This window comes from Heptranchias perlo, chromosome 4 (assembly GCF_035084215.1).
Source record: "Heptranchias perlo isolate sHepPer1 chromosome 4, sHepPer1.hap1, whole genome shotgun sequence".
Taxonomy (NCBI): Eukaryota; Metazoa; Chordata; class Chondrichthyes; order Hexanchiformes; family Hexanchidae; genus Heptranchias; species Heptranchias perlo.
Window position 1 is genome coordinate 92778373 of NC_090328.1, and position 25710 is coordinate 92804082.

Genomic DNA, 25710 nt, shown 5'->3' on the forward strand with positions numbered 1-25710 from the left:
GCACCTGATGATACAACCTATTTGTAAACTTGCAAAAGAGGTTGGCCTGTGATAGATGACTGGTCTGCATCGTCCATTTACTTTCTCCATTCACTTGCTGTAGGCTACGCTGGCAAGGCCGCATTTATTGATCATCCCGGGTAGGAGAATGGGATGTTTGCTCTCTCTGATGAGCCATACATAGTTTGTACTATTGATCTTAATACAATCTGCACAATATAAGCATAAGGATGTAATCGTACGATTATATCGATCAGAAGCTGATACCGGGAAGGCTCTTTAGTCAATCGATCTTATTGGGTCTGTACAACAAAAAAGGCAAATAAACCTATCATATTACTAAATTATGTCACAAGTATTAAATTGAGAACACTTAAGAAAAAATAGCAATTATTTATTGATACAACTTTTTTCTCTACAATTTGTATGCACATATCAGTGTAAATTAGATATATCTGCATGCACTTAAATGAATCACAAAAAGGGAAGTTGTTATACAAAAGCTAATTTGTTTGGAATATGTGGTTCCACATTTGCCATAAATATAGCTGCTTAAGGAGTTTAGCTTGAAATAATTTCACTGGTCAGATCACACTGTTAAATTATCAATGAACAAATTACCAATTGTAACAATAAGAATCGAGATAAAACAATAGAGTTCCACTCATCCTTATTATTAAACAACTTAAAATAAATATCCATAAAAGTGAGTGGAAGCCATTTTGAAAAGAAAAATATCCACTCTAGAATATAGACTGTTTAAAGGGGATCGTGTTGTGCAAGTAAAATACCAAACAGACAAAGCTAGTAGTGACACCTAAGAATTACACACAGGATTGGATATCTATCTTAATTTTCTTTGGAAAATAATGCTGGGGCATCTACTGCTGTACAGCACAACATAACGGTATCAATGTTAAAATTCTGATCTAGTTTTCACCTTCGAGTCAGGAGTGAAAAGCAATGATCACAATGGGTCGGGAGAATATAATATTGAATTAATAAATTAGCATAAATTCAACAGCGTCATACTTTATTCTGTTAGGATAATTAATTTTGAGGGAACAAAAAGGACGAACGAGGTTTTTTTTGTTGGGGTTGTTGGGCATAGAGAAACCTTAGGACTGGTAGAATGGTGGCGATTGTGCACATGAGAGGAAATAAACCCTTTGCTGTTTTTATATGTGGTTTAACGGAATCCGTAGCTGGGATCTAGGGGGAGTTACATCAACCGTACGGATAGCAGGGAAAGTAAGAATAGTGAAAATCCCGCCAGAGGGTCGATTTGGAAACCCGGAATTAAGGAATCAGCAGAATTTTCACATATAAGTCAGTGGACCTGATACCTCACCAAGAGAACAAATCCCGAGCCTAACAACCACACACATCAGCGACCGACAAGGTAAATGTTCATTCACACTGAAACTACAATTTAGATAGCGCGTAGCGAATAACACGAATGATGCATTCCCTCGTTATCAAAGTGCGGATATTATTAATCAGTGAGAATATCAATGTGTTTATTTCAACCATTGCTTTAAAAAAAAGAAAAAAATATTCTGCACGTGGTGGTTAATCTCCATTATCGCGAGTTTTAAAAAAAAGTTCTTCCTGGAATGACACTGATCAGCAAACGACAGTGCACTAACTATACGATCTCGGCAGACTTACAATACTGCCTGCTTTTTTTTATTTTTGTTGAAATCTGCGGAGAAAGCAGGCACCGACAGCGTCTGCGTGTCCGCATTTATTTTCTTAATGTCTTCTTTTCATTATTGTTTCACCGCTCCTGTAGTTTACATTATTTAATATTTGAAGGAGGCACTTGAAAATTCATAAAAGCATACATCTACATACTTTATAAAATCTGCACAATAGTATTTATATTAAAACTAAACACTCTGCGTCCCCGCAGTTACTGTATGTGATCCAATGAATTAACCCGACCGGCCCCCCTCCCATATTAACGCCATTTCAGCGCAGTTATGTTTTTCATCGCAGCAGAATTTAGTTGAACGGATTTAGCCATTTTAAATCATTCTTAATCTAATTTTCGTTCTAGTCTGATGATTTCAGATTACCGAAGATCCCTGGTATGATTCTGGCATTTATATCGCGTCTTTTACGACCTCAGGACGTCCCAAAGTGCTTTACAGCCAAATTAAGTACTTTTGAAGTGCAGTCGCTGTTGTAATGGAGGAAACTTTTTTATTATGGTGGCAAGAGTGGCTTAACAATGTAAGCTGTTACCAGCTCAGAACAAGATAATCGTAAACTACACGTCTATTTATTCTGTAGACGGGATAAACTCTAAGCTTTAAAATAAGTGCCCGGCCACTATTCCAGAATGGTTGGGAAACAAGTGCGCGCCCCTGCAAGAAAACCTTTTCCAAATGACAGCCGCAGCCTGACCTCGCCGTTATCTGTAATTCGTAAACACAGTAGCACGTGTACAGTAAGAAAAATAAACTTCAATAATCTGTTTGCATGAAGTCAAATTAGTAAATATCAAAGGCTACAGTGCAAAAATAATGGAGCGCTCTGCGCTGCGGCAGGCGGTAGCCGGAAGCTCCTGTAAACCCCAGGCAATGCCCCCCTTCTCCCCGCGCGGACTCTGGCCCGGACCCCCGGGCCCTGATCCCACCTCTGCTGACATCACCGCTCCTCGCTCCCTCGCTCGCGCTGCCTCCCGCTCCCTCCGTCCGCTGGCGCGCGCATCCGCTCGCGGCTGGGAGACGTCAGTTCACGCCGTCTCACGTACACTTGTTACAGTTAGGATTCAAAAAAAAATACCCAGCACCGTCCGTGCGTGGTACGCGTTGCCGTTCAACCTGCAATCACCGCGGGTGTTAAACCTGGACATCTGCGAGTTCCGTTATAGTCGCCATCGCTGTTTTTCCCGTACACTTTCGCCATCTCTCTCGCACTGCATTCATTCTGACGGATAAAGTCGCTCCCTTTTACTGAGGAAGCGTGCGCGCCCCCCCCCGCGCGCACACACACACACACACACACACACAACACGCGCGCGCGCGCCCGCCCGCGCGCGCGGCCGGCCGGCTGCTGTTATCGGTTTGCGATGCCGCCTCCTGATCCGCACAGGCGCACTGTGCCCCTCCTACTTTTTGTACTCTCTCTCGCACTCTGCTGCGCGCTGTGCCGCATTGTGACGTCAGGCCTCACCCCACACACTCACGCTCACATAGACACGCACGCGCGCACAGACAAGTCTGAACATATCGCGGCGGCCGGCCTGTCAGTCAAGCAGCAGCGCCCCTAGTCGGTCAGCAGCCGTGCCCGGGGACCCCGTTTCAATGCGCTGGAGAGAGGGGACAGCGACCAGCACGCGCCACTCCATCTAACCCAGAGAGAGGGGGGGAAAAAAGCGACCCGGGGATGATTCACTGACATCGCTCCACCTTCTGAAACTATTTAAATACTCTGACCAAAGAGAGACCTGTCACTTAAGTGCAATAACAGGTTGGAAGCTGAATAAGTAGCGAGTTTTGAATTCATTATTATCACTGTTATTTTCTTAACAGTACAGGAGGAAAACACATTAGCTGGGCACGATGGCTAATAACGACGAACTTGCAAACGCAGCTGCTCGAGGGGATATTGGCACGATGAGGCAATTGTTGAATAATGGAGCAGACCCCAATGGTATCAATAGATTTGGCAGGACTCCTATACAGGTACATATTTTTATTTAGTGATCTATTATCGTGTTTTGCTCATACAGTAAGCATTTTTTCATAAGGTTTACGCAGAATGGTTGTTAATCTTTGCGTGGCTAAGCAATTGTCAACTGATATTTCCCTGATAAGCTTTATTTACATCAGTACTTTCACCACTCCCCATTATCAGTTCAATTAGTTTGCCGATTCAAATCTTGGGGTTTAATGTGAAGGAGGGGATGTCATTTTACGGCAAGAGTTGGCTCCGATTTTAGAACATTTGGTTAAAAGTTTCAAATCCCGGAAATATTTTAAAGAGATCCACACTTTTATAAAGGGAAAGGAAATAAATAACAGAACAAAGAAAAATCTAACTGTAAAACTGACGAGTTATTTGTTCTAGATTACAAATAAAAAAACTTTTTTCTTAGCGCGAATTTAATAATTACATTTTAAGGAAACGATCAATATCCATTAATTTAAATGTGTGATGTATTTATTTTTTTAACACGTATGATGTATAAACTAACGAGCTGGATATTTAACCAAAAAGCCCCAAAAATTGCAGATGCTGCAAATCTGAAACAAAACAAGAAAACGCTGGAAGCAAGCAGCAAGTCACAGATAAGTTAACGGTTCTGCTGCAGACCAAGTAGAAGAAATTAATATCTTCCAGTTCTGACCATGGATATTTGTCAGTATTGATTTAATCTGAAGCTTCATAATCTTATGATGTCACATAATTCGTTATTAATATTCTTAACGTTAGCGCCTAAATATGGTCCTATTTGTCATTGAAATTGTACATTTTATTATTTAACTAGGATACTGGAAAACGATATCAACCCAATTTAAACGCGCCTTAAAAGTAAAGACCGCCCCAAGGCTCTTTCTAGCTAGGCTTTAGGAAATTGGATGCCCAGCCAGGAAGAAAGGCTACGAAGGGGGATAGAGGTTTCGTCGAGTACTATAGGAGATTTTTGCTGTATATTTCAGAAATCATAAGATATAATATATTTTAATTTTTTTACTGCAAATGTGGTAATTTATCTATAAACAAATGTTTAAAGATGTTACTGTAAATATTTTATTTGAATTTTTTATATACTGTCTAAATATCTTGTTTTTACAGTATTTTTATTTGGAATTTGCACATTTTACAACAATTTCTAAATATCTTTTCTGTAAAGTCAATATTTATATTTCAAATATGTGTGTATATTATTCAAACAACTTTACCCAGGATAAATTCCTTTTATTTTGAAATTTGAAGAATCTTTATATTTTTGTTGGCGATTTTTCTCTTTTGATTTGGCGTACTATTAAAACACCACGTTTTATATTTTTAAACTAGGATTAGAAATGACCTAAAATGATGAAAGGTTTTAGTATCTGTCATGCTCCTCCGGAGCTTTGATAACTGTCTGGACATTTGTAAGTTGCAGGCAAGTCTTTGTTGTGAATGTTACAGTTTTTATACATCGTTAATGCTTTTAGAAATTGAATAATTTTGTAACAAAATTAAAATCCCTGAAATAGAAAGGAGGGAGGGAAGTAGTAAACAAGGAACAACACGTTATGTAACAATTAGAAAGCTTAAAGCAAGAAAGGAAATAAAATGAAAGTAATAAAATTTGGAACAGATTTCTGTATAACAACTTTCATTTATATAGCGCCTTTAACGTGGTAAAACGCACCAAGGCGCTTTTACACCGACATTTATCCATCGATATAATATACAAATAATATAAAAACGTAGTTATTTAAAAGAGGCATTGAGGATAAACAATTAACAGAATGGAAGGATAGGATTACAAATCCAGATGTGGTGAGTTCAGCTTCATGTGCCGGGATACACTGTGTTTTATTTATTCAGTACTAATTTAAGGCAATTTTCTTTTCTTCACCCTCCTTTTTCAGGTGATGAAACTGGGCGCTCCAGCCGTGTGTCGGCTTCTCCTGGACTATGGAGCAGATCCCAACCGGCAGGATAATCAACAAATCGCACTAATCCACGATGTAGCCAGAGAAGGTTTCTTGGACACGTTGCAAGTCCTGGTTGAAGTTGGGAATGCCAATATCAATCTCCGAGACATGAACAACCGTCTACCCATCGACTTGGCGATGCTAAATAACCACCTGGATGTGGTGAGGTATCTAGGTAATATAATCCAAGCAGATTGAGTGTCTGTGCTTTTACTGTATCAGACTGAGAGACTTGTCAACTTCATTCTATATTTGATGTAATGAAGTACACTAGATGGCCTCGGACGTTTTAAAAGCATACAGTATGGAACTGATGACTGCAGTAACTAATCTGTAGGTGGGGCCGAAGGATTTGTTTCCCTGTTATAATTTCTCTGTATACTCTATAGGAACATTCTTTCTTTCCGCTGTAATCTGCCGATGTTGCCCTCAAAGCAACTCGATTAAATCCAGATCATTCTTTGATTTTTTTCACATTTAATAGCATATTTAGAGATGTATGAAATCAGAATTGGAAGGAATTAGACAAATAAATTCTATAAAAACATGTACACCCTGCACAGGAAAATAGAGCAAATATTTTTGTTTCATTAAGGTTCGTATTATTTTCCGCCGTATTCGAGCAGAATCGTACCAGCACTGTGATAACCATAGACTACGGCTTAACTTCCTTCGGTACATCTACATCATAAAACGTTAGAACTTATGTTAATATGTCCATTTATTTTGGCTGTGTGAGACGGATGCTTGTCTTAAAATGTATTCAACACACACTATGGAAATATGTTGCCTGTCCTTATGCCTAGCAAACATTAGGCCGATGCAATTACAATGCGAGCTCCGTTTCGCCTTTTCATCTTGAAACAGAAAATATCTCGTCCCAATTACAAGAAAAAAAATCTTTATGACAAAGAGAACCTTTCATAACGTATATTTCCAGAGCTATTTTTAGACACACTAAATGGAAATTATTTGACTATTTTACAAATGCTGCTTACACCGTTTGGTAAATGCTATTTGTACTGATTTAATGCGAATCCTTTCATAATGAGGAACTGGTTCTTTGTATTTGATTTGGTCATTCGGATTTAAGTTTCATGAAGATTTTAACAGTTTATCTCGGTAGCTGTCATTCCAATAGCTTTTATTTTGTTGTTGGCAGTAATATTTTCTTAAAGAAGACTGAGTTGAAGAGCCTGCAGCTGAAAGTTCCAATAATGTACAAGTGCTTTTATTGTCCAGAAAGTATCCGGCAGAATCCGACCACACCGATTAATTAGCGGGGTCGATTTTTTTCTGCAATAACATGATCGACATTAAATAATATTCGTGAAATATAAATAAGATTAGTGAAGTATAAGATACATAACTTTAAACCAATCGATTAACACCTAATCGCAGTGACAATCGGCCGTAAAGACGAGGAGATGCCATTGTTCCCATCGTTTTTCTAAAACTAATTTTAATTTAAATCCCTTAATTTTTTGAATGCACTTATGTTGTTGTACGCACCAGGGTGATGCATTTGAGAAATATCTGTCGACGAAAAAATATATTATTTAGGCTGTTGTAAATTTATTTTTGTACAATTTCCTTGCAATTGCAATGCTTCCTTTTTGTAAATGTTGCTGGTTTATAAAAATGGTGCTTGATTCTATATATATATATATATATATATATTCATTTAAAAACTGTAGGTTTCCTCCCTTAATATATCTTAGTGCCTGTCGCTAAAATAAACAAAGGAAAATCTGCAAATGCTGGAATTCTAAATAAAAACAGAAAATGCTGGAAGTGCACATTAGGTCGGCAGCTGTAAAGAGAAAATATAGTTTATGTGGTTTAGAGAAAAGGCAGGTTCTATAATTACTAATGTCTGCCACTGTTCTCAGTTGGTTATGAATGGGTTAATGTACTGCCGACAGTGAATACACTGTCATATTCTCATTGGTTTATGCTTTGTGACGTTGTTAAATTGCACTGAGAATTTATGTACACTTTATACTGAGTCTTGCCTTGTTGCACCTAGTTTTGAATCAGTGTCTCTTTATTTTTAATAAAACAATCAAAATCAAACCTCCCTATAACGAAGACTTTACCTAGATGAAACCTTCCCATATCCTGTACTCTTTAACTGAATCGCTTACAAATTTCTCATCAAATATCAATGGATCGACAAATTGACGATTGATTACCTATTGCATTTTAAATACTGTAATATTATTGTTAATCTCATTGCATTTTTGTTACAACCCGGTTGTCCCAGAAGAGTTGTTGAAGATATTAATTTAATATTTATAGAATTTCCAGTTTAATAAAATGGATATTTTCTTTTAAGACAAATTAGAGCCAATAAAATTGAAAGACTGCAGGGTTGGATTTGCACAAACCACTCGAGCAAACTGCCTGGGTATTTGTATATTGATTTGAAATACTGTGATACATTAAAATTGAGTTAAAGAATCATCTTTAATGCGTGCTTTCTAAATCTATTCAATATATTTTCAATTTTAATTCATTGTATGGAATCTTCAGTCACAAGAATGATGGACTTTAATGACATTATGTAAAACAAACCTAAATAAACAAAAACATATTGATTTAGATTAAACTACTTTTTTATTCCTCTGGTCCAAAAGGGGGTTCTTCCTGAAAGGACAGTGATTTCCTTTTACATAGATATGAGCAAATATTTGTTACTTTTTTCAATTAACATGGGTTACTGTCAGCGTTGTGAACAGAAAACCTTGGCCAATGGATCGTAATCTTCTCAAAGTTCTTTGATACGGCAATTAATATTTTGTTTCTTTCAATTCTTCAAAGATCCATATCCTCTCCCAGACAGATTTAAAAATAAGGTGTGATTTAATTGATGATCTCTGTCGCATGTTTAGCCCGCTGCTTCTCTCTCAATCACACTTTTTTCCTTCTCTAATTCATCAAAATTACTATGGTCAGTGATCCTGTGAACTGTCCTCTAATTCCTTTTAAGCCACCAATACACCACCCTATACTCTCATTCCTCCTTACACCCTTAACCAGGTTGAAATCAAGACTCACAACACAATCTCCTACTTCACCTCATCTTTCCCAGGACCTCAATAATGTAGAACGCTACTTCTCACAGGCTTTTCTCCCCATTATAAATTTCAGGCTTTTGAAACTCAACCTTGGCATCACCTAATCGCCACTTCCTGTTCTGCAACGTGGTCCCCTGGCCTTTCACTATGGTTTCTAAATACAAAAAAAGGGCTAAAGTAGATTGGTTGAAATGTTGCATAAAGACCTTTTGGTTAAATCCATGACCAAACTGTATGTTTGGGCTATTTTGTAAATTCTTCCAAAACACAGGTCAAACGGGGTAGGCTGCCAAGGGTTAAGGATTCGAAAAACTTGCCGGAGTTTTGTAGATGACATATTCATCTCTGCACTGATATTCATTACGGAATATTCGTAACAGCATCAAATGTTATTTTAAAATCATTTTCATTAAACATTAATTCGCGTTGGATTTACTAAACGTATTTTGAACGAAATTAAACAAAAGAACATACTCATAAGTTAAAATAATAAAGAAACGAAGACTATAAACCTACTTTCAAAATGAAGATAACACTAAGTTTCGCCTGTTCGTTTTGACAGAACCAGGCACCGTGCCTGTTAAGGGACATTTTAAGCCTCAAAGTGTAAATGGAAAATAGTAACAATAAAATAAATAAAACACAAAAAAGTTACATTTCAAAAACACAGAAGCAGCAGTACTAAAAATAATTGTAGAGAACAGGCTGACAATTAAGGCTACAGAGATATTTCAAAATTACGGTCGAAAAAGGTACTGACAGCAACATATACAATAACACTGATTTTCTTTTTAGCAACTCGATTATTTTCGTTTGCTAAAAGCAGTTTAAATCTTCTCTTGTAACAGGTTCGGATGGCATACATATATGGAAATGTGATCGTTTCTTGGTGCAGTGTCCCAGTGAGGGGCACGATTTTGTTCGATCTGGTTCCAAAAATAAGTAAAAGTGTAAAGGGGAAACAGGGCGATAATTTCTTTAAAAATGTCCACCTTCGTTAATGAAATGAAGTCAGCGATTCTGCAAAGGATCAGGACAGACAATATTAACAAATTTCTCGTTGAAGCTTCTTCAATCGCACCTACAGGTGTGTACTGCCGTTAGTAAACATTATTTGTAAGCTGCTGTTAATTATTATAAAACAATCTTCGTCCTAAATAACTTCAGTGAACTGATATTTTTGCAAAATGAGCCAATCCTGCAGGGAGTCACTCCTTTAACTTTTAAATGGTTGTTTATTTAATGCTGAACAAATGTTTCTAAAATATTTCACTGGCATTAACCGCCTTTCCAAGAATGACGAAATCGAAAGCGATTACTGACTTGGCGATGATTTCGGTTGAGGAACTCTGAAATGTAACAGACACCATTTCGGGTTGAAGCCTGCAATTTCCTCGTTTGTTTCTTCTAGGGAAATGTAGAAACTTGTCGCCGCGATTGTTTTATTTTGTTTCCAAAAATTATACACCTTTTATTGTTAAGTGCTCGCTGGTTATTATTTATTTAAAGTGACAAACTGTGAAAGACATTTGTTCTTCGACACACAACGATTTGTAACGAAAACAGTAGTGTCCCTTTTGGAATTTCCGGATTTGCGTCAGTTTCACTGCTATGTGTGATTATGAATTCAGGCCACTATCGATGCATTATAAATTACTAATAATTTAGGAATAAAATAAATATTGTCTTTTATTTTCGTAGGTTGTGAGGGTAAAAAATGAGCTAAGCAAGCTAGCCTTAAATTGTTAATATAGTGAAAAGCTCTGATATACTGGGGAAATAAGTTTCCGTTACAACTCGGTGTATGGTGAAGAACAATTGATCCTAATTCGGTTTATGGCTCTACTGAAACGTCTTTCACAGTTTGTGACTGGTTTTGATTAAGCAAAGGCGCTGCCGCCCGGAATTCAGAATTACTCATCAGATAATTTTAATACTAATCTCACATTGTTTCGTTTTCTGTAGCGGAGGAAATTTTCTGGTAATTTTTATTTTCACAGTCATATCTTTCAACATTTTACGACCGCCAATTGCAAAATTTGTTAATATTGTTAATATTGTCTGTCCTGATCCTTTGCAGAATCGCTGACTTCATTTCATTAACGAAGGTGGACATTTTTAAAGAAATTATCGCCCTGTTTCCCCTTTACACTTTTACTTATTTTTGGAACCAGATCGAACAAAATCGTGCCCCTCACTGGGACACTGCACCAAGAAACGATCACATTTCCATATATTCCCATTCACCCGATAACAAATTTGAACGGTGAATTTATTACCCCATTTAATGTTTCGACACAATCTGTTTGTTGGCATAGATGTAAACAACGTCGCTATTGCATTGAAATTGCGAGTATAAAAACATATGATTGAAATTCCAGCGTGAAAGTAAATTGCATTATATTTATTAAAAGATCAAAAAAATAAAAACACATAATCCAATAATCTTCAGCAAACCGCACTAAATAAAATATGATTAAAGTAAGGCTGAGATTTTGTATATATTTGACAAACCAACTAATATTTGCAAATATCTCCAATTGTTTTAAAATTAAACATTTTTGATCTTACTTTTTAAAAGCATTTTTTAAAAACCATTGGTTTTTAAATGTCTTCCTGTTTTTTTTTAATGTCTTCCTGAATCATGGAACATTCTGTCTGTCTATCTGTCCATCCTCCCTCCCTTCTGACCTATGTTCAGCATTTCCCTCTTGTAACATCTACAGGGCCAGGAACTCATTGTGGGAGTTGTGTTCATGTACCTCTTTTCCTATCACTCAATAGAACAGCCTGTTGGAGTACAAATCCACTGCACTATCTTACAAAGATTTTTTATATGCAGTAAAATGCCACTCCTCACTAGTTTAAGCGTCATCTGATTTTCCATGGTCACCTTTATGATGCACCCCACCCACCCCACCCCACCAAAGCTACACAAGAGGGAAAGGAGCAATTTACATGCCAGAAAAAGTCTGCATTTTCCCAGTGGCTGAAGTTTCTTAATACTTCTAGTACTCCATGTGGATGTACCATTTCCATAGCCTGTCACTGAGCCCACCAGATCTGTATTAGCGAGCAGGTTATGCAGATAGTATATTATTCTTTGGATGCCTCGAATTTAAAATTCTCATCCTAGTGTCCAAATGCCTCCATGGCCTTGCTCCTCCCTATCTTTGTAACTTCCTCCAGCCCTCTGAGATCTCTGCATTCCTCAAATTCTGACCTCTTGTGCATCCCCGCTTTCCATCATCCCATCACTGGGGGCCGCGCCTTCAGCTGCCTAGGTCCTAAGCTCTGGAATTCCCTCCCTAAACCTCTCCGCCTCGCTACCTCTTTTAAGACGCTCCTTAAAACCGACCTCTTTGACCAAGCTTTTGGTCACCTGTCCTAATATCTCTTCATATGGCTTGGTGTCAAATTTTGTCTCCTGTGAAACACCTAGGGATGTTTTACTACGTTAAAGGTGCTATATAAATGCAAGTTGTTGTTGTCTGTGGTGAGTTAGTTGATCCCAGCTGGGGGAACAGTCAGGAAACTATAACTGAACTCAGTGCCCCTTGGATGACAAGGGGATAAATCAGCCAGGATTCTCACTCCTCATCACTATCCAGCGACCACTGCTGGAAAGCTCACATGCGTGGAAAGCCGGGGGCCGATAATGCAACCTAAGTGCTGTACAGATGCTACATGTGTCTGTGCACAAATAGGCTGAACTCACCGGATACTGCCTAACTTTTGGTGCTCTGAATACACCTCTTGCAATGTCTGAGCAGCGTAAGGGCCCTATTATCGGGTGCTAGCAGTTGATGAACGGCTCCTGGCTACCTGTTGTGTGCCAAGCATTTTCACAACATGAAAGGGGAAAGTTCCAAGAGGCAGGGGTACTGGACTTTGGGGGCTGCAGTGCAGGGGTGCCTGGGAGCAGCAAATGGCAGAGGTGCCTGAATTTTCTTAAAATAATTTAAGCAGTCTGTCCTATAGCACCCATTCCAAACAGATGCTGTGCAGCTGTAGTAGTGCTCCAGCTGTGTTCTGGGGTTGATGCCTAATTTAAATGAATTCCAGGGTTGCAATGAATATGGTGCACTGGTTACTGGCCCTTTTTGTGCTTGCTGCCCACACTGAGGTACACTGATGACCTCGGGCATGGTGCAGGTCTCTGTGTCTGATTTCCTGGGGAGTGAGCACCCTCGTAATATTACGGGGCTCCAGCTGTGGAAAGGATCAGGCTCAGCTTTGAGATGAACTCGATGGTTAATAATCTGCTGACATTCGCTACCTAGCTCACAATTGAAAATGAGCACTCCTGAAAGGTGAGAGGGCGACTGGTGCCTCTGGAACCGTACCCCAGCAAGACCCAATGCCTTCAGGAGAGGAGACAATTGTAGCAACATTAAAAAAGATGGGAGTTGGCATGCGAGCCCAATAGTTTTGCAAACAAGCTGATATATTTGACAGCTGCTCAGACCAATGGCACAGTATTTGGATCAGCACTATTTTGGTGTTGAACAAGATGTTCCAGTAGGTCTTTTGAACCAGTCTAAAGTGATCGGACCAGAAAATGAGCCATAGCTACATTTCAATATAATGCGTTGAAATTAAGCCTAGCGTGATTTTCTGTCTGCTTAGGATGGGATTGGCTGGGCCTCCCTTCACCCATCTGGACTGGACCTATGAGAAACTCCATAAATTAGCCTTTTATTCTGAACAAACATACGAAAAGGGCAGGGAGAGACCATCGACCATGTCCCAAACGGTCATGATACAACTAAGCGTCATGACCCCCAGTGTTCCCTTTGAACCAGTAGTCGTGTTGTCTTCTGGGAGAAGCAAAACACTAGATATATTGAAAAAAAACCTTGGCTAATTCAGGGGAAAAATAATCTGAGAATTGCTGTCCAGCCCCCCGGAGGCAATGAAAATGAGTTTGAGGAGATTGCAGTGACCAAGAGTTATATACCCAACGTTCCACCTACCTTTTGTACGCAGTGATATTAGCCATAAAAAGGAACTCGTCCAGCTTCTTTTTGAATTGTTGAAGTAAATCCGCACTCATCACGAGCCATCAACTAATTCCAAATGTCGATAACCCTCTGTGTACAGAAAAACCCAAGTTCTGTGCTTACATAGCTTATACACATCACCACTTTGCTTTCCCTAAACTATCTAGTTCAAATAGCCTGTCTGCACAGACACTCTAATTCCTTCATCATTTTAAATACTTCACTTAAATCAACCCAGGATCTCTATTTACCCAAGAAAGTGTCACCACTTTGCACTAGAAAGTTTACAAAACTACTCTTGGTCTGAAACAGTGATAATCTGTCCTAACATCTAACAAACAAAATTAATTCCCTTGTTCAATATATGTGAGGACGTTGTGCTGTATAGATCCCATTCAAAACCTAACTTCAATGAACAAAAATCATTTAAAAGAGTTATCTGCATAATTATAGTATCATTATCTTGCTCTGAATGGCTAAACTGAAAACACCAATCAAGGTTTCTTTAATGGACTGTCTGTCAGAGAATACATGATTTCCTGTACTTGACTCATATTTTTGAAACCGTCTAAATAATAATTACTGTAAAAACTGACAGTTGGTTTCATTTTTGCTGCTGTTTCTGTTTAATGTTTCTGAAATTCTAGACAATTTTCATCATAAGGCAGAAAAAATGGTTAGTTTTAACAGAAATAATTTCAGCTGTTACACTAAGTGCCTTTATTGTCTGAAATTTTTTTTTTTGTCTTTCATAATTAGCATATGCTGAGAAGGTACTTGACCACAAACATTTAAGAATGCAGCAAGGCTTGTTAAGGTGCGGCATCTATGACTTTTAATAAATTGGAAGTCAAACGATGTCTGCCCTTTCAAGATTTTCACTGCAAAATACTGTATGCAGTCTTTCATATTTGTGATTTTTGTAAAAATTACTTGAGCAGAGAAATGTTTGCAGTTCACTTCTAGTCTTTGGATTACATTTCCGAGAATGCAACACAAAAACTGCATGTAGTAGAGTGCCATCCAGTTCTAGGAATCAGACTGGGATGGAGTTTATAAATAGACTTGCACCAAACAGTAGTAGCTACATATGGCCTGCACTGAATTAGTGTTTCAGATTGGATTATATCAGATTTACATATAAGTAGATTTTTATGCTTCTCAGTTTAAGATTGGAAGTTGATATTTAACAGGAAGAAAATATGTATGGAAAGTAGTGGCTTTGAAATTGTACTTGATACATTCACTTTTTATGATATGATTGCTCTACATTGTCGCTTGCAAATGTTAAGAATATAAGAAAAGCGGTGTCATTCCCAATCACTCAGTGGTGAAGTGCACTCCTAATGTGCAGTTGAGCCATATGGAGGAGAAAGGCCTCAGGCTTGATCCATTTGTCTATGCTGAGCTAGCTGATCTCAAACAGGGTGAGAGCATTGGCAATAAGCCTCATTGTCCATGGGCTGAGGAGACGAAAAGAAAGGCTGCCACAGTTCTGGGTCTGGATCGCTACACAGAGACCCTCCATCCAACTAGTTTATGTGTACGTCAGGTAAGACCAGGACCAAGTTTAACTGTGATGCCCTCTATAGTGGGATAGCCTGCCAATACACATTGTCTAGGCTGACATATGAAGAACAGTCACTTGGACAAGATATTAAAGGATTGCCAAGGCTCGTGAAACCATTTCCCAGAATGAACCTTCAGAAGTGGTGAGGAGAGCATAAGAAAGGTGAAATACTATGATAACATAAAGCATGGGACAAGAAAATGCCATTTTGTCCACCAAGCCTGCTGCTTCCTCAGACCATATACAACTTGTCCTGTCATGGATTCTATCCCACTTATTAAAGCTCCTGAGTGCAGGTTCTGCACTAATATGCCCAGATCTTAAAAAGCTACCATTAAGCGGTTCACTTCTCTTCCAGTTTCTAATTCCCTTCTCAGATGCTGATGGACCGACCCACTGTGTATTTCCAGCGTTTTCTGTTTTTATCTCTAGGATGTGCAGTTTCTCTCACTAGAGACTGCAGTTACAGACCACCAAAAAAAACTATTGGAACTTTCCTGTCCTATAGGACCATATTGCTTATTTGCAAAAGCGCACCTTTTCCAGTCAATTTTTTATAAAAAGAAAATGCAGCAGTTTACATTGTACACAGATTGTAGATTTCCATCTGCATAGCTGATACATTGAGGATACATATAGAGAGCAGTGTTTGAATGCTGTCTCCATTTTACTAGCAATGTCGCAAATATATTTAAACTGATCTGTAATGATTTATATATATTTTTAAAGAATACTGGGAATTTTAACCAAAGCCATTGCTTTATTATACCCAAACAATCAACCCCCCCCAAAAAAAATCAATAGATTATTTGTTAACTTCTTCAACATGTATTTTTATTCTCTGAGGTAATCAGCAATTTTGCTTCTAACTCTCCCACCATTCCGTTAGAAACCTCCAATCGGAATTTCACCCTTCCACAGCACTGAGACTACAATGATTAAAGTCACCAACAACATCCTGCATGACTGTGACTGTGGCTCAATGTTAACCACACCATCCTTTTTAAATATCTCTTTACCATAATCCATGTCTATGGCATTGCTCTTTCATGGTTCTACCCCCACTTTTTCATAATAGACTTTAAATCACCTTCAATGGTTTTTCCTGCTTGATATACTTTATGGCTCCATCCTTGGCTCCCTCTTCATCATTTATCTATTATCCCTTGGCAAGATAATCTGAAAGCATGGGGTCAACTTCCACATGTACATTGATGACATTCAGCTCTACCTCTCTATTTCTTCCATTGACCATTCTGCAACTGTTTATCTGCCATTAAGACTTGGATGAGTACTTTGCATCTGTCTTTACCATGGAAGAAGATGTTGCTAAAGTCACAGTAAAAGAAGAGGTAGTTGAGATACTGGATGGGCTAAAAATTGATAAAGAGGAATTAGAAAGGCTAGCTGTATTTAAAGTAGATAAGTCACCCGGTCTGGATGGGATGCATCCTAGGTTGCTGAGGGAAGTAAGGGTGGCAATTGCGGAAGTACTGGTCATAATCTTCCAATCATCATTAGATACGGGGGTGGTCCCAGAGGACTGGAGAATTGCAAATGTTACACCTTTGTTCAAAAAAGGATGTAAGGATAAACCCAGCAACTACAGGCCAGTCCGTATAACCTTGGTGGTGGGGAAGCTTTTAGAAACGATAATCCAGGACAGAATTAACAGTCTCTTGGACAAGTGTGGATTAATTAAGGAAAGCCAGCATGGATTTGTTAAAGGCAAATCGTGTTTAACTAACTTGATTGAGTTTTTTAATGAGGTAACAGAGAGGGTCGATGAGGGCAATGCAGTTGATGTGATTTATATGGACTTCTTCCAAAAGGCATTTGATAAAGTGCCACATAATAGGCTTGTCAGCAAAGTTGAAGCCCATGGAATAAAAGGGGCAGTGGCAGCATGGATACGAAATTGACTAAGCAATAGGAAACAGAGAGTCGTGGTGAACTGTTGTTTTCGGACTGGAGGAAGGTATACAATGGGGTTCCCCAGGGGTCGGTACTAGGACCACTGCTTTTCTTGATATATATTAATGACTTGGACTTGGGTGTACAGGGCACAACTTCAAAATTTGCAGATGACACAAAACTTGGAAGTGTAGTAAACAGTGAGGAGGATAGTGATAGACTTCAAGAGCACCATAGACAGGCTGGTGGAATGGGCGGACACATGGCAGATGAAATTTAACACAGAAAAGTGCGAAGTGATACATTTTGGTAGGAAGAACGAGAGGCAATATAAACTAAATGGTACAATTCTAAAAGGGGTGCAGGATTAGAGAGGTCTGGGGGTATATGTGCACAAATCTTTGAAGGTGGTAGGACAGATTGAGAAAGCGGTTAAAAAAGCATACGGGATCCTGGGCTTTATAAATAGAGGCATAGAGTATAAAAGCAAGGAGGTTATGATGAACCTTTATAAAACACTGGTTCAGCCACAACTGGAGTATTGTGTCCAGTTCTGGGCACCACACGTTTGGAAGGATATGAAGGGCTTAGAGAGGGTGCAGGGATGATGGACTTCAGTTAGGTGAATGGACTGGAGAAGCTGGTGTTGTTCTCCTAGAGCAGAGAAGGTTAAGAGGAGATTTGATAGAGATATTCAAAATCATGAAGGGTCCAGACAGACTAGTTAGAGAGAAACTGTACCCATTGACAGAAAGGTCAAGAACCAGAGGACATAGATTTAAGGTGATTGGCAAAAAAACCAAAGGCGACATGAGGAAAAACGTTTTTACACAGCGAGTGGTTAAGATCTAGAATGCACTGCCTGAGGGGGTGGTGGAGGCAGATTCAGTTGTGGCTTTCAAAAGAGATTTGGATAAGTACTTGAAGGGAAGAAATTTGCAGGGCCATGAGGAAAGGGCGGGGGAGTGGGACTAGCTGGATTGCTCCTGCATAGAGCCGGCACGAACTCGACAGGCTGAATGGCCCCCTTCCGTGCTGTAACCATTCTATGATTCTATGAGCAAAAACCAAAGCCATCCTCTTTGACTCCTGCAAATATCCACATGCTCCAGCTCTACTCCCTTCCCTGTTGCCACCAGAGATTCAGAAACTTGGTGTACCACTCAACTCTTATCAGCTTCTTCCCCTGCACATGATCCGTTATTAAGACTGCATTCTTTCATGTCCAAAACAATGTCTACCTTTGCCTCTCTTCTCTGCTGCCAGATGCCATTATTACCTCAAAGATCAATTTCTCCAACATTCACCTTGCTGGCCAATCTTGCCTGCATTCTTCACAAAACTACAAGTCATTTAAAATGCTCCGATCCGTGCCCTCACTTGTACCCCCATCCTTGAAAAGCTCCACTGGTTTACCATGTTCCAGCAATTGACTTTAAGATCCTCATCTTCACTTTCAAATCCCTCCATTGTCTTGCCTCATCCTAACTCAACAATCTCCTCTAGCCAAATATCCCTGCATGATTCCTTCTCTCCTCTGACGCTGACCTACCTCATTCCTATGTAATTTCTGGTTCCCTATGCTCCACTATCAACAGATGCTTTTTCAGTCACTTTGCTCTAATAAAATCTTACAGGCAGAACATTATCAAATGTAATCTGGAAGTCATAGCACCTAATAGCTACTGGATAGCTGTCATCCACTAGATAGGATACCTCAAGAAATTCCAGCAGATTAATGAGGCGTGACCTATTGCTTCTAAATTCATATTGACTGCTTCTTAAGGTCTCTGTGCTCTTTATATGAGCATTGATAGCATTTTGTATAATTCTCACAAGCAGTTACCCTACTTCAGATGTTAGGGTAACCTGTCTATATTAGGCAGATTGATGTCTCACTCCATTTGGAATATCAAGATGAATTTGCTATATTCCTGTTCACAGATGCAGTAACTGTTTATGCAGCTCCTAAAAACTGTTAATCAGAGCCCTTTGTCTATCTCCTCTCTCATTTCCTTCAGGATTTAAGGGCGCATATCATCAGGCCTAGATATGTTATCGATATTTAGTTCTTTGTGGCTCTTCATAACCTATAATTCTCTTCTGTCTTCTTCTGTTATAGATTCCTGGGGCAAAACTGTTGGACCTAGAAATTGACCACAATCTGCAAAGAGTGATGTGAAGAATCTATTTAACACATCTGAAATTCACGGATTTTTATAAGCATGTATACCAACCTAATCCCTTAAAGAACCTATCTGTTCTTTAATATGCTAGCAAAGCTCAAATATGCCTCAATCTGTCTTACTATTGTCTACAAACTGTTTTTCATTGCCCTCTTGGCTTTTCTGGACAATTTTTCACCTTCACCAATCCATCCTTGCTGCTTTTGCACCAGTACTCTGTCCTAGGCCCCAAGGAAATTTAGAGACAACATTTTGTATAATTTCGTTGATTTATTGCACCTAAGCCTTGCTTGGCTCTATGCAGAATGAAGCCTGTTAAAGTATGCCTGCTTATATATTTTGTCAAGAATTATTTTAGCATGTACTCTTAACATGTCTTATGTCTTAACAAACTGTTTTTTTACTGAACCATGGCCAGGACCCCATTCAAATTTGGGAATGAAAAGAGGGCCAGGTTGTGCCATGAAAATCAGACCATGGAGCTCTCATTACAAACATACCATGAACCTAGTTTAATTAATAGGAAAATACGTACAGTCAACACAATTTGCAAACTCCATTGAAGTTCAAAAGATGAAATGACTACTTATGAAAAGATGTGGTTTCCAATTCAGAAACTACGCAATCGATAGCTCTTAAACATTATAAGCAGATGTTTTCTGCCATTGCCAAGTTGTACCGTGTTTCATGCTGAATCTTAAACACCATTCAGAACAGAAATTTCCCCACTCTATTGCAAAGTTTTAAATTCTTAATATTTTCTTAAAGTCTGGTCTGACTAAAATGAGCAGTACAGTCTCTCTTCCACTGTGTGATGTAGTTGCTTCATGCAGAGAGGGTACTGGAAAGCAGTGAGTATTGGCAATGACTGCTAATGTTAAAATAAAGTCCAAAATTTCTATTACCACTAGTTACCAATAGTACCACCATTATGTCTTTCTTTATCATCTCCCAAAGACATTTTATTTCCGTTTGGCTACTTGCTGGCAGTCTTGTTGATTCACTGAGCTTCTGGCAGCTCTACACACTAGTGTCTCTTAAGTCCAGGATATCATTCACCTTGGAACAGGAAACACGATTCATGTGTACATAATGAAGAGGCACCATTTTGTAACTGCCCATCAGCAAAAGTGGAAATCGAAAAGAATTTTGATCATTTATTCTAGTTTTCCCAGTGAATGTAAAGCTCAACAGACCTAAAATAAATGTTATAATGCATCTCAACAGCATTTGACCACAAGATTAGAGCTCTCAATTATGATGACAAACTTGACGATTCACAAAATTGAACTTGTTTTGATTGTAGAACAAGATTTAAGGGAGACACAAAGCAGATTTTTAAATGTTGAGAGGCATAGATGATGAAGATATAATCAGCCAACTTGGCGTGGACTGTGAGCACAGACTGGAGAACACAGGCTTAAAATTAACAAGACTCAAGGGAGACAGGAAATTACAAGAAATGTTATTTTCTATCTCCACAAAGTAGTGCATATGTGGAACACTTCTAACAGCCTGTGTTACTGGAGCTAGTGGATTGGGATGAGGAAAGAAGAGGGTGTTTTTTGTGGGGGGCAGGAAGCTGAGGTTGAATAGTGCACTTATGAAGATGGATAAATATTCTGTTTAGCTTGAATATCTTTGTAGACAAGAGTGTACTTATGCAGGACTTTTCTTCAGGAGGTGGGTTATAGCCCATGTATAATTTATTTTATCATAGACTGTGGGAGGAATATGTTTGATGGGATGATTGGTCTTTTCTCATTTCATGTTTTATTATGTTCTTGTGCCTGAGATTAAGAATGCTATTATCACTGGTCTCAACCAATTCTTCAACACCTGGACCGAGTACAACAATGCAAGATGGCATGGATATTGGCTCTTATGTTCAGCTTCTTACCAAGTTGGTGCTCAATTAATTCCAATCTACTATATACCCGAGAACAGAAGCCAGACAGTTGAATGCAACTTCTAAAAACAAAAATGAGATGGTATGACGTGCACAAATATTTCAATGACATTGAAAAAAACAAAGAAAAGATTACTACTCCCTGTAGAGCTCACTGAATTTATCTGGAGGAGGTTAGTCATACAGATCAGGAAGATTTCAGGTTTCAGCTCCAGTCTGTACAGGACCAGCTGATCTCAAAGGGGGTGGGATAGGTGTACTATATTTGGCTTTTGATCCCTAGGTTAGGGAGGGTAAAATTGATTAGGGCTTTTAACAAAAACAACAACTTGCATTTATATAACGCCTTTAACATAGTAGAACATCCCAAGATGCTTCACAGGTGCATTATTAAACAAAATTTGATATTGAGCCACGTAAGGAGCTATTAAGACAGGTCAAAGTTTGGTCAAAGAGGTAGGTTTTAAAGGAGAAAAGAGAACTGAAGAACCAGAGAGGTTTAGGAAGGGAATTCCAGAGCTTCGGGCCTAGGCAGCTGAAGGCACGGTCGCCAATGGTGGAGCGATTAAAATCGGGATGTACAAGAGGCCAGAATTGGAGGAGTGCAGAAATCTCGGAGGGTTGTAGGGCTGGAGGAATTTAAAGAGATAGGGAGGGGCGAGGCCATGGAGGGATTTGAAAACAAAGATGAGAGTTTTAACTGATAACTATCCACTGACTCCTGTTGGAAGGGCGAGTATGTGAATGTCAGGTGAGCTTGGCTGTGATGTCCTCTGCAGTCATATAGCTTACATCGCCAAGGTTTACATATGATGGATGCCCATTTGGGCAGCTACCAGAGGGTGCCCACTGCTTGAACAACAGTATCCCAGCAAGGATTCAATACCCTCAGGAGAGGAGAGAAAATTGGCAGAAGAAAAAGCAATAAAAGATTGCTTTCAACTATTAAGCAAAGAAGGCAACTGAAGAAAGATCCCAGGAACAGAAAGAACTACCAGAAGATGGAAAGAGAATGGTTCAGAAATTCAGTTTTCAAAGTTTGAAACTGTGTGGCAAAATTAGGGGTAGAGCTTCCTTCACTAAGTGTTTTGTAAAACAGATAACAAAATTATACTGCTGTGAACAGTTCACATAAATGGACAGGAAGGGATGTAAATGTCATTCATTATTTGATACAGAAACTTCCTGTCAATAACATAAATCATCTTTATGTTTGATACTGTAATGATAGCGAGGTGATAACACTCCTAATATTTTTTTACTTACTATAAATAAGCCAGGAACATTTGTAGCTCCAACTGCTTTACAAGCAGCACCACAAACTGCACTGTAAAGCACAAGGACCACAACTGCAAGCACCAGAACCAGGATTGTGCAAATATTTGATATGTCGGGCTGTTGGAGGGAGCAGCTGCACTCTGAAGTCTCTGCATCACAGGAATGCCTTAAGCTGTCTTTGTGGGGGAATCAATAGTTTTTGCAGTAGGATTCAGGGATATATTGCTCAGGTTTACCTGAACCACAGACAAGTTGCTGATGTGAGGACCGTTGTATTTTCTATAATTCCCCAAGTTTTTCATGTTTGCAGTTTTTGTTCTTAAAATGAAGTCAGGAGCCAAAGGAAAGGGATAATGTTAATTAAACCATGAAGGCTTACACAAGAAAACATTCCTTATCAGTGACAGAAAACAAGCCATCAAGACTGCAGGTCTGACTCTTTTAGGGGGACACAAAGATGTCCTGACTTATCTGGACCTGTGTGAGAACCCTTATTAATAAGATCCTGAGAAGCTAGGGAGTAAACAAGTGACCTGGCATGTCTAGATACTAATGCTTCATTAATTTAGAGGTGGTCAAGGGTACCAACAGGGCTGTGTGTGCTGATTGACATCAAAAGGGCTTAACTCTTCGAACACGTGTTACTCAGATTGGACTGAGGAAGTTTCTTTGAAGATTAAGGATATATAAAGTGGTGTTTTTGACTCGAAAGTTCAGAGTTTCAGCCCTTAATTCAGTTTTAGTTTTTATACTTATAGTAGCAGTCTTTGTAGCAGAAGACTTAGGAGTTTTTTGTCGAGTATATGTAGAAGGGTGTCTGTAAAAACATGATGTGGAGATGCCGGTGATGGACTGGGGTGGACAAATGTAAGGAGTCGCACAACACCAGGTTATAGTCCAACAGCTTTATTTGAAATCACAAGCTTTCGGAGCTTTGCTCCTTCGTCAGGTGAAGGAGCAAAGGACGAAGGAGCAAAGCTCCGAAAGCTTGTGATTTCAAATAAAGCTGTTTGACTATAACCTGGTGTTGTGCGACTCCTTACATTTGTAAAAACATGAAGTGCATCCCTGACAAAGGTTACAGAAGTTAAGATTGTATGGCTATACCAGGCAGATATAAATGTGTCATTTAGATGTACAGTTGCGACAAGATTGAGAGAGGTGAAATTTAAGCAAGCTAGTCCAGATACAGCTACCAGCATGGAAGGTGAAACTACCTAGGTGCAGAGGAACCATGGATAGCACCTCTTGGAGGTTCATCACTGTAATATCTCAGAAGACAAACACTATCTCCCAGGGGATGGTGAGGCAAACACTTTATCCGCGTCAGCTCATAAGAAACAAGGTCATATAAGTTCAAGAAAAATTGCTAACTACGAGCATATAGATTTAATTTAATCAATAGATTGACTATCTAATGCTGTTAACTTGTCAAGCTATCAATATCAATCTCAGATACTGATCTCAACTGTGAATTTTTAATAGGTGGACACTTAATGCTGAATTACTGTGACATGGCAGAATCATCTTTGTAATCTCTGTTATTTATTTTGTCAATTAACCCTATCTATTAAAAGCAAAATACTGCAGATGCTGGAAATCTGAAATAAAAACAGAAAATGCTGGACATACTCAGCAAGTCAGGCAGCATCTGTGGAGAAAGAAACAGAGTTAACGTTTCAGGTCGATAGCCCTTCATCAGAAGTGGAAGAAGTTATAGAATCATAGAATCATAGAAGTTTACAACATGGAAACAGGCCCTTCGGCCCAACATGTCCATGTCGCCCAGTTTATAACACTAAGCTAGTCCCAATTGCCTGCACTTGGCCCATATCCCTCTATACCCATCTTACCCATGTAACTGTCCAAATGCTTTTTAAAAGACAAAAGTTGAAAATTAAAGAGTTTTTAAGCAAATACAGAGCCAGGCAAAAGGTGGCAGGGGGTGGGGGAGGAAGGGGAGGAGAGGAAAGAACAAAAAGGAAGGTCTCTGATAGGGTGGAGGGCAGGAATGATTAAATAACAAAAGGGATGATGGTGCAAGGCAAGGAGGGTGTTAATGGGACAAGTAAAGAAAGAAAAGATGGGTCTACAGGAGCTATAAATGGCAACATCAGAACCACTACCAGCACCTACCTCCGAAAAAAATGGGAGCAATGGTTATGATCTGAAGTTATTGAAATTAATGTTGAGTTCAGAAGGTTGTAAAGTGTCGAACTGAAAAATGAGGTGCTGATCCTCAAGCTTCAGTTGAGCTTCATTGGAACAGTGTAGGAGGCCGAGGACAGAGAGGCCAGAGTGGGAATGGGAATTAAAATGGCAAGCGACCGGAAGGTTAAGGTCACGCTTGTGGACTGAACGGGGGTGTTCAGCAAAGCGATCACCCAATCTGCGTTTGGTCTCCCCAATGTAGAGGAGACCGCATTGTGAGCGGCGAATACAGTATACTAAATTGAAAGGATTAAATTAAGGACTCCATTCCGTTCTCCCAGTTTCTCAGTCTCCGTCTGTTCTGACGATGCCAACTTCCACACCAGCGCTTCCTATATGTCTTCCTTTTTCCTCAACTGAGGATTCCCCTCCACTGTAGTTGACAGGGCCCTTGACAGTGTCCGTCCTATTTCCCGCACTTCTGCCCTCACCCCCTCCCCTCCCTCCCAGAACCATGATAGGGTCCCCCATATCCTCACCTTCCACCCCACCAGCTTCCACATTCAACGTATCATCGTCTGCCCTTTCCGTCAACTCCAGCGCAATCCTACCACCAAATGCATCTTCCCCTCCCCTCCAAGCATTCTGAAGGGACCGCTCCCTCCGCGACACCCTGGTCCACTCATCCATCACCCCCTACACCCGCTCTCCTTGCCACGGCACCTTCCTGTGCGAGTGCAGGAGATGCAACACCAGCCCTTTCACCTCCTCCCTTCCCACCGTCCAGAGCCCCAAACACTCCTTCCAGGTGAAACAGCAGTTTACTTGTACTTCTTTCAATTTAGTATACTGTATTCGCTGCTCACAATGCGGTCTCCTCTACGCTGGGGAGACCAAACGCAGATTGGGTGATTGCTTTGCTGAACACCTCCATTCAATCCGCAAGTATGGCCCAA

At 39.5% G+C, this 25710-nt stretch overlaps 1 protein-coding gene across 1 annotated transcript; it reads left to right on the plus strand.

The window, feature by feature from the left end:
• Positions 1-1211: 1211 nt before the first annotated feature.
• LOC137321100 (cyclin-dependent kinase 4 inhibitor B-like) lies at positions 1212-21663 on the plus strand. Its single transcript, XM_067983301.1, has 4 exons — positions 1212-1402; positions 3543-3695; positions 5598-5838; positions 19353-21663. Exons 2-4 carry the CDS (start codon positions 3573-3575, stop codon positions 19385-19387), a joined length of 399 nt encoding a protein of 132 aa, XP_067839402.1. The 5' UTR covers positions 1212-1402; positions 3543-3572; the 3' UTR covers positions 19388-21663.
• The last annotated feature ends 4047 nt before the right edge of the window (positions 21664-25710 follow it).

Coding starts and splice junctions, on each gene's coding strand:
- LOC137321100 (XM_067983301.1), top strand. CDS start 3,573: ATGGCTAATAACGACGAACTTGCAAACGCAGCTGCTCGAGGGGATATT. Junction 3,696..5,597: donor TTGGCAGGACTCCTATACAG/GTACATATTTTT, acceptor CTCCTTTTTCAG/GTGATGAAACTGGGCGCTCC. Junction 5,839..19,352: donor GGATGTGGTGAGGTATCTAG/GTAATATAATCC, acceptor CTTCTGTTATAG/ATTCCTGGGGCAAAACTGTT.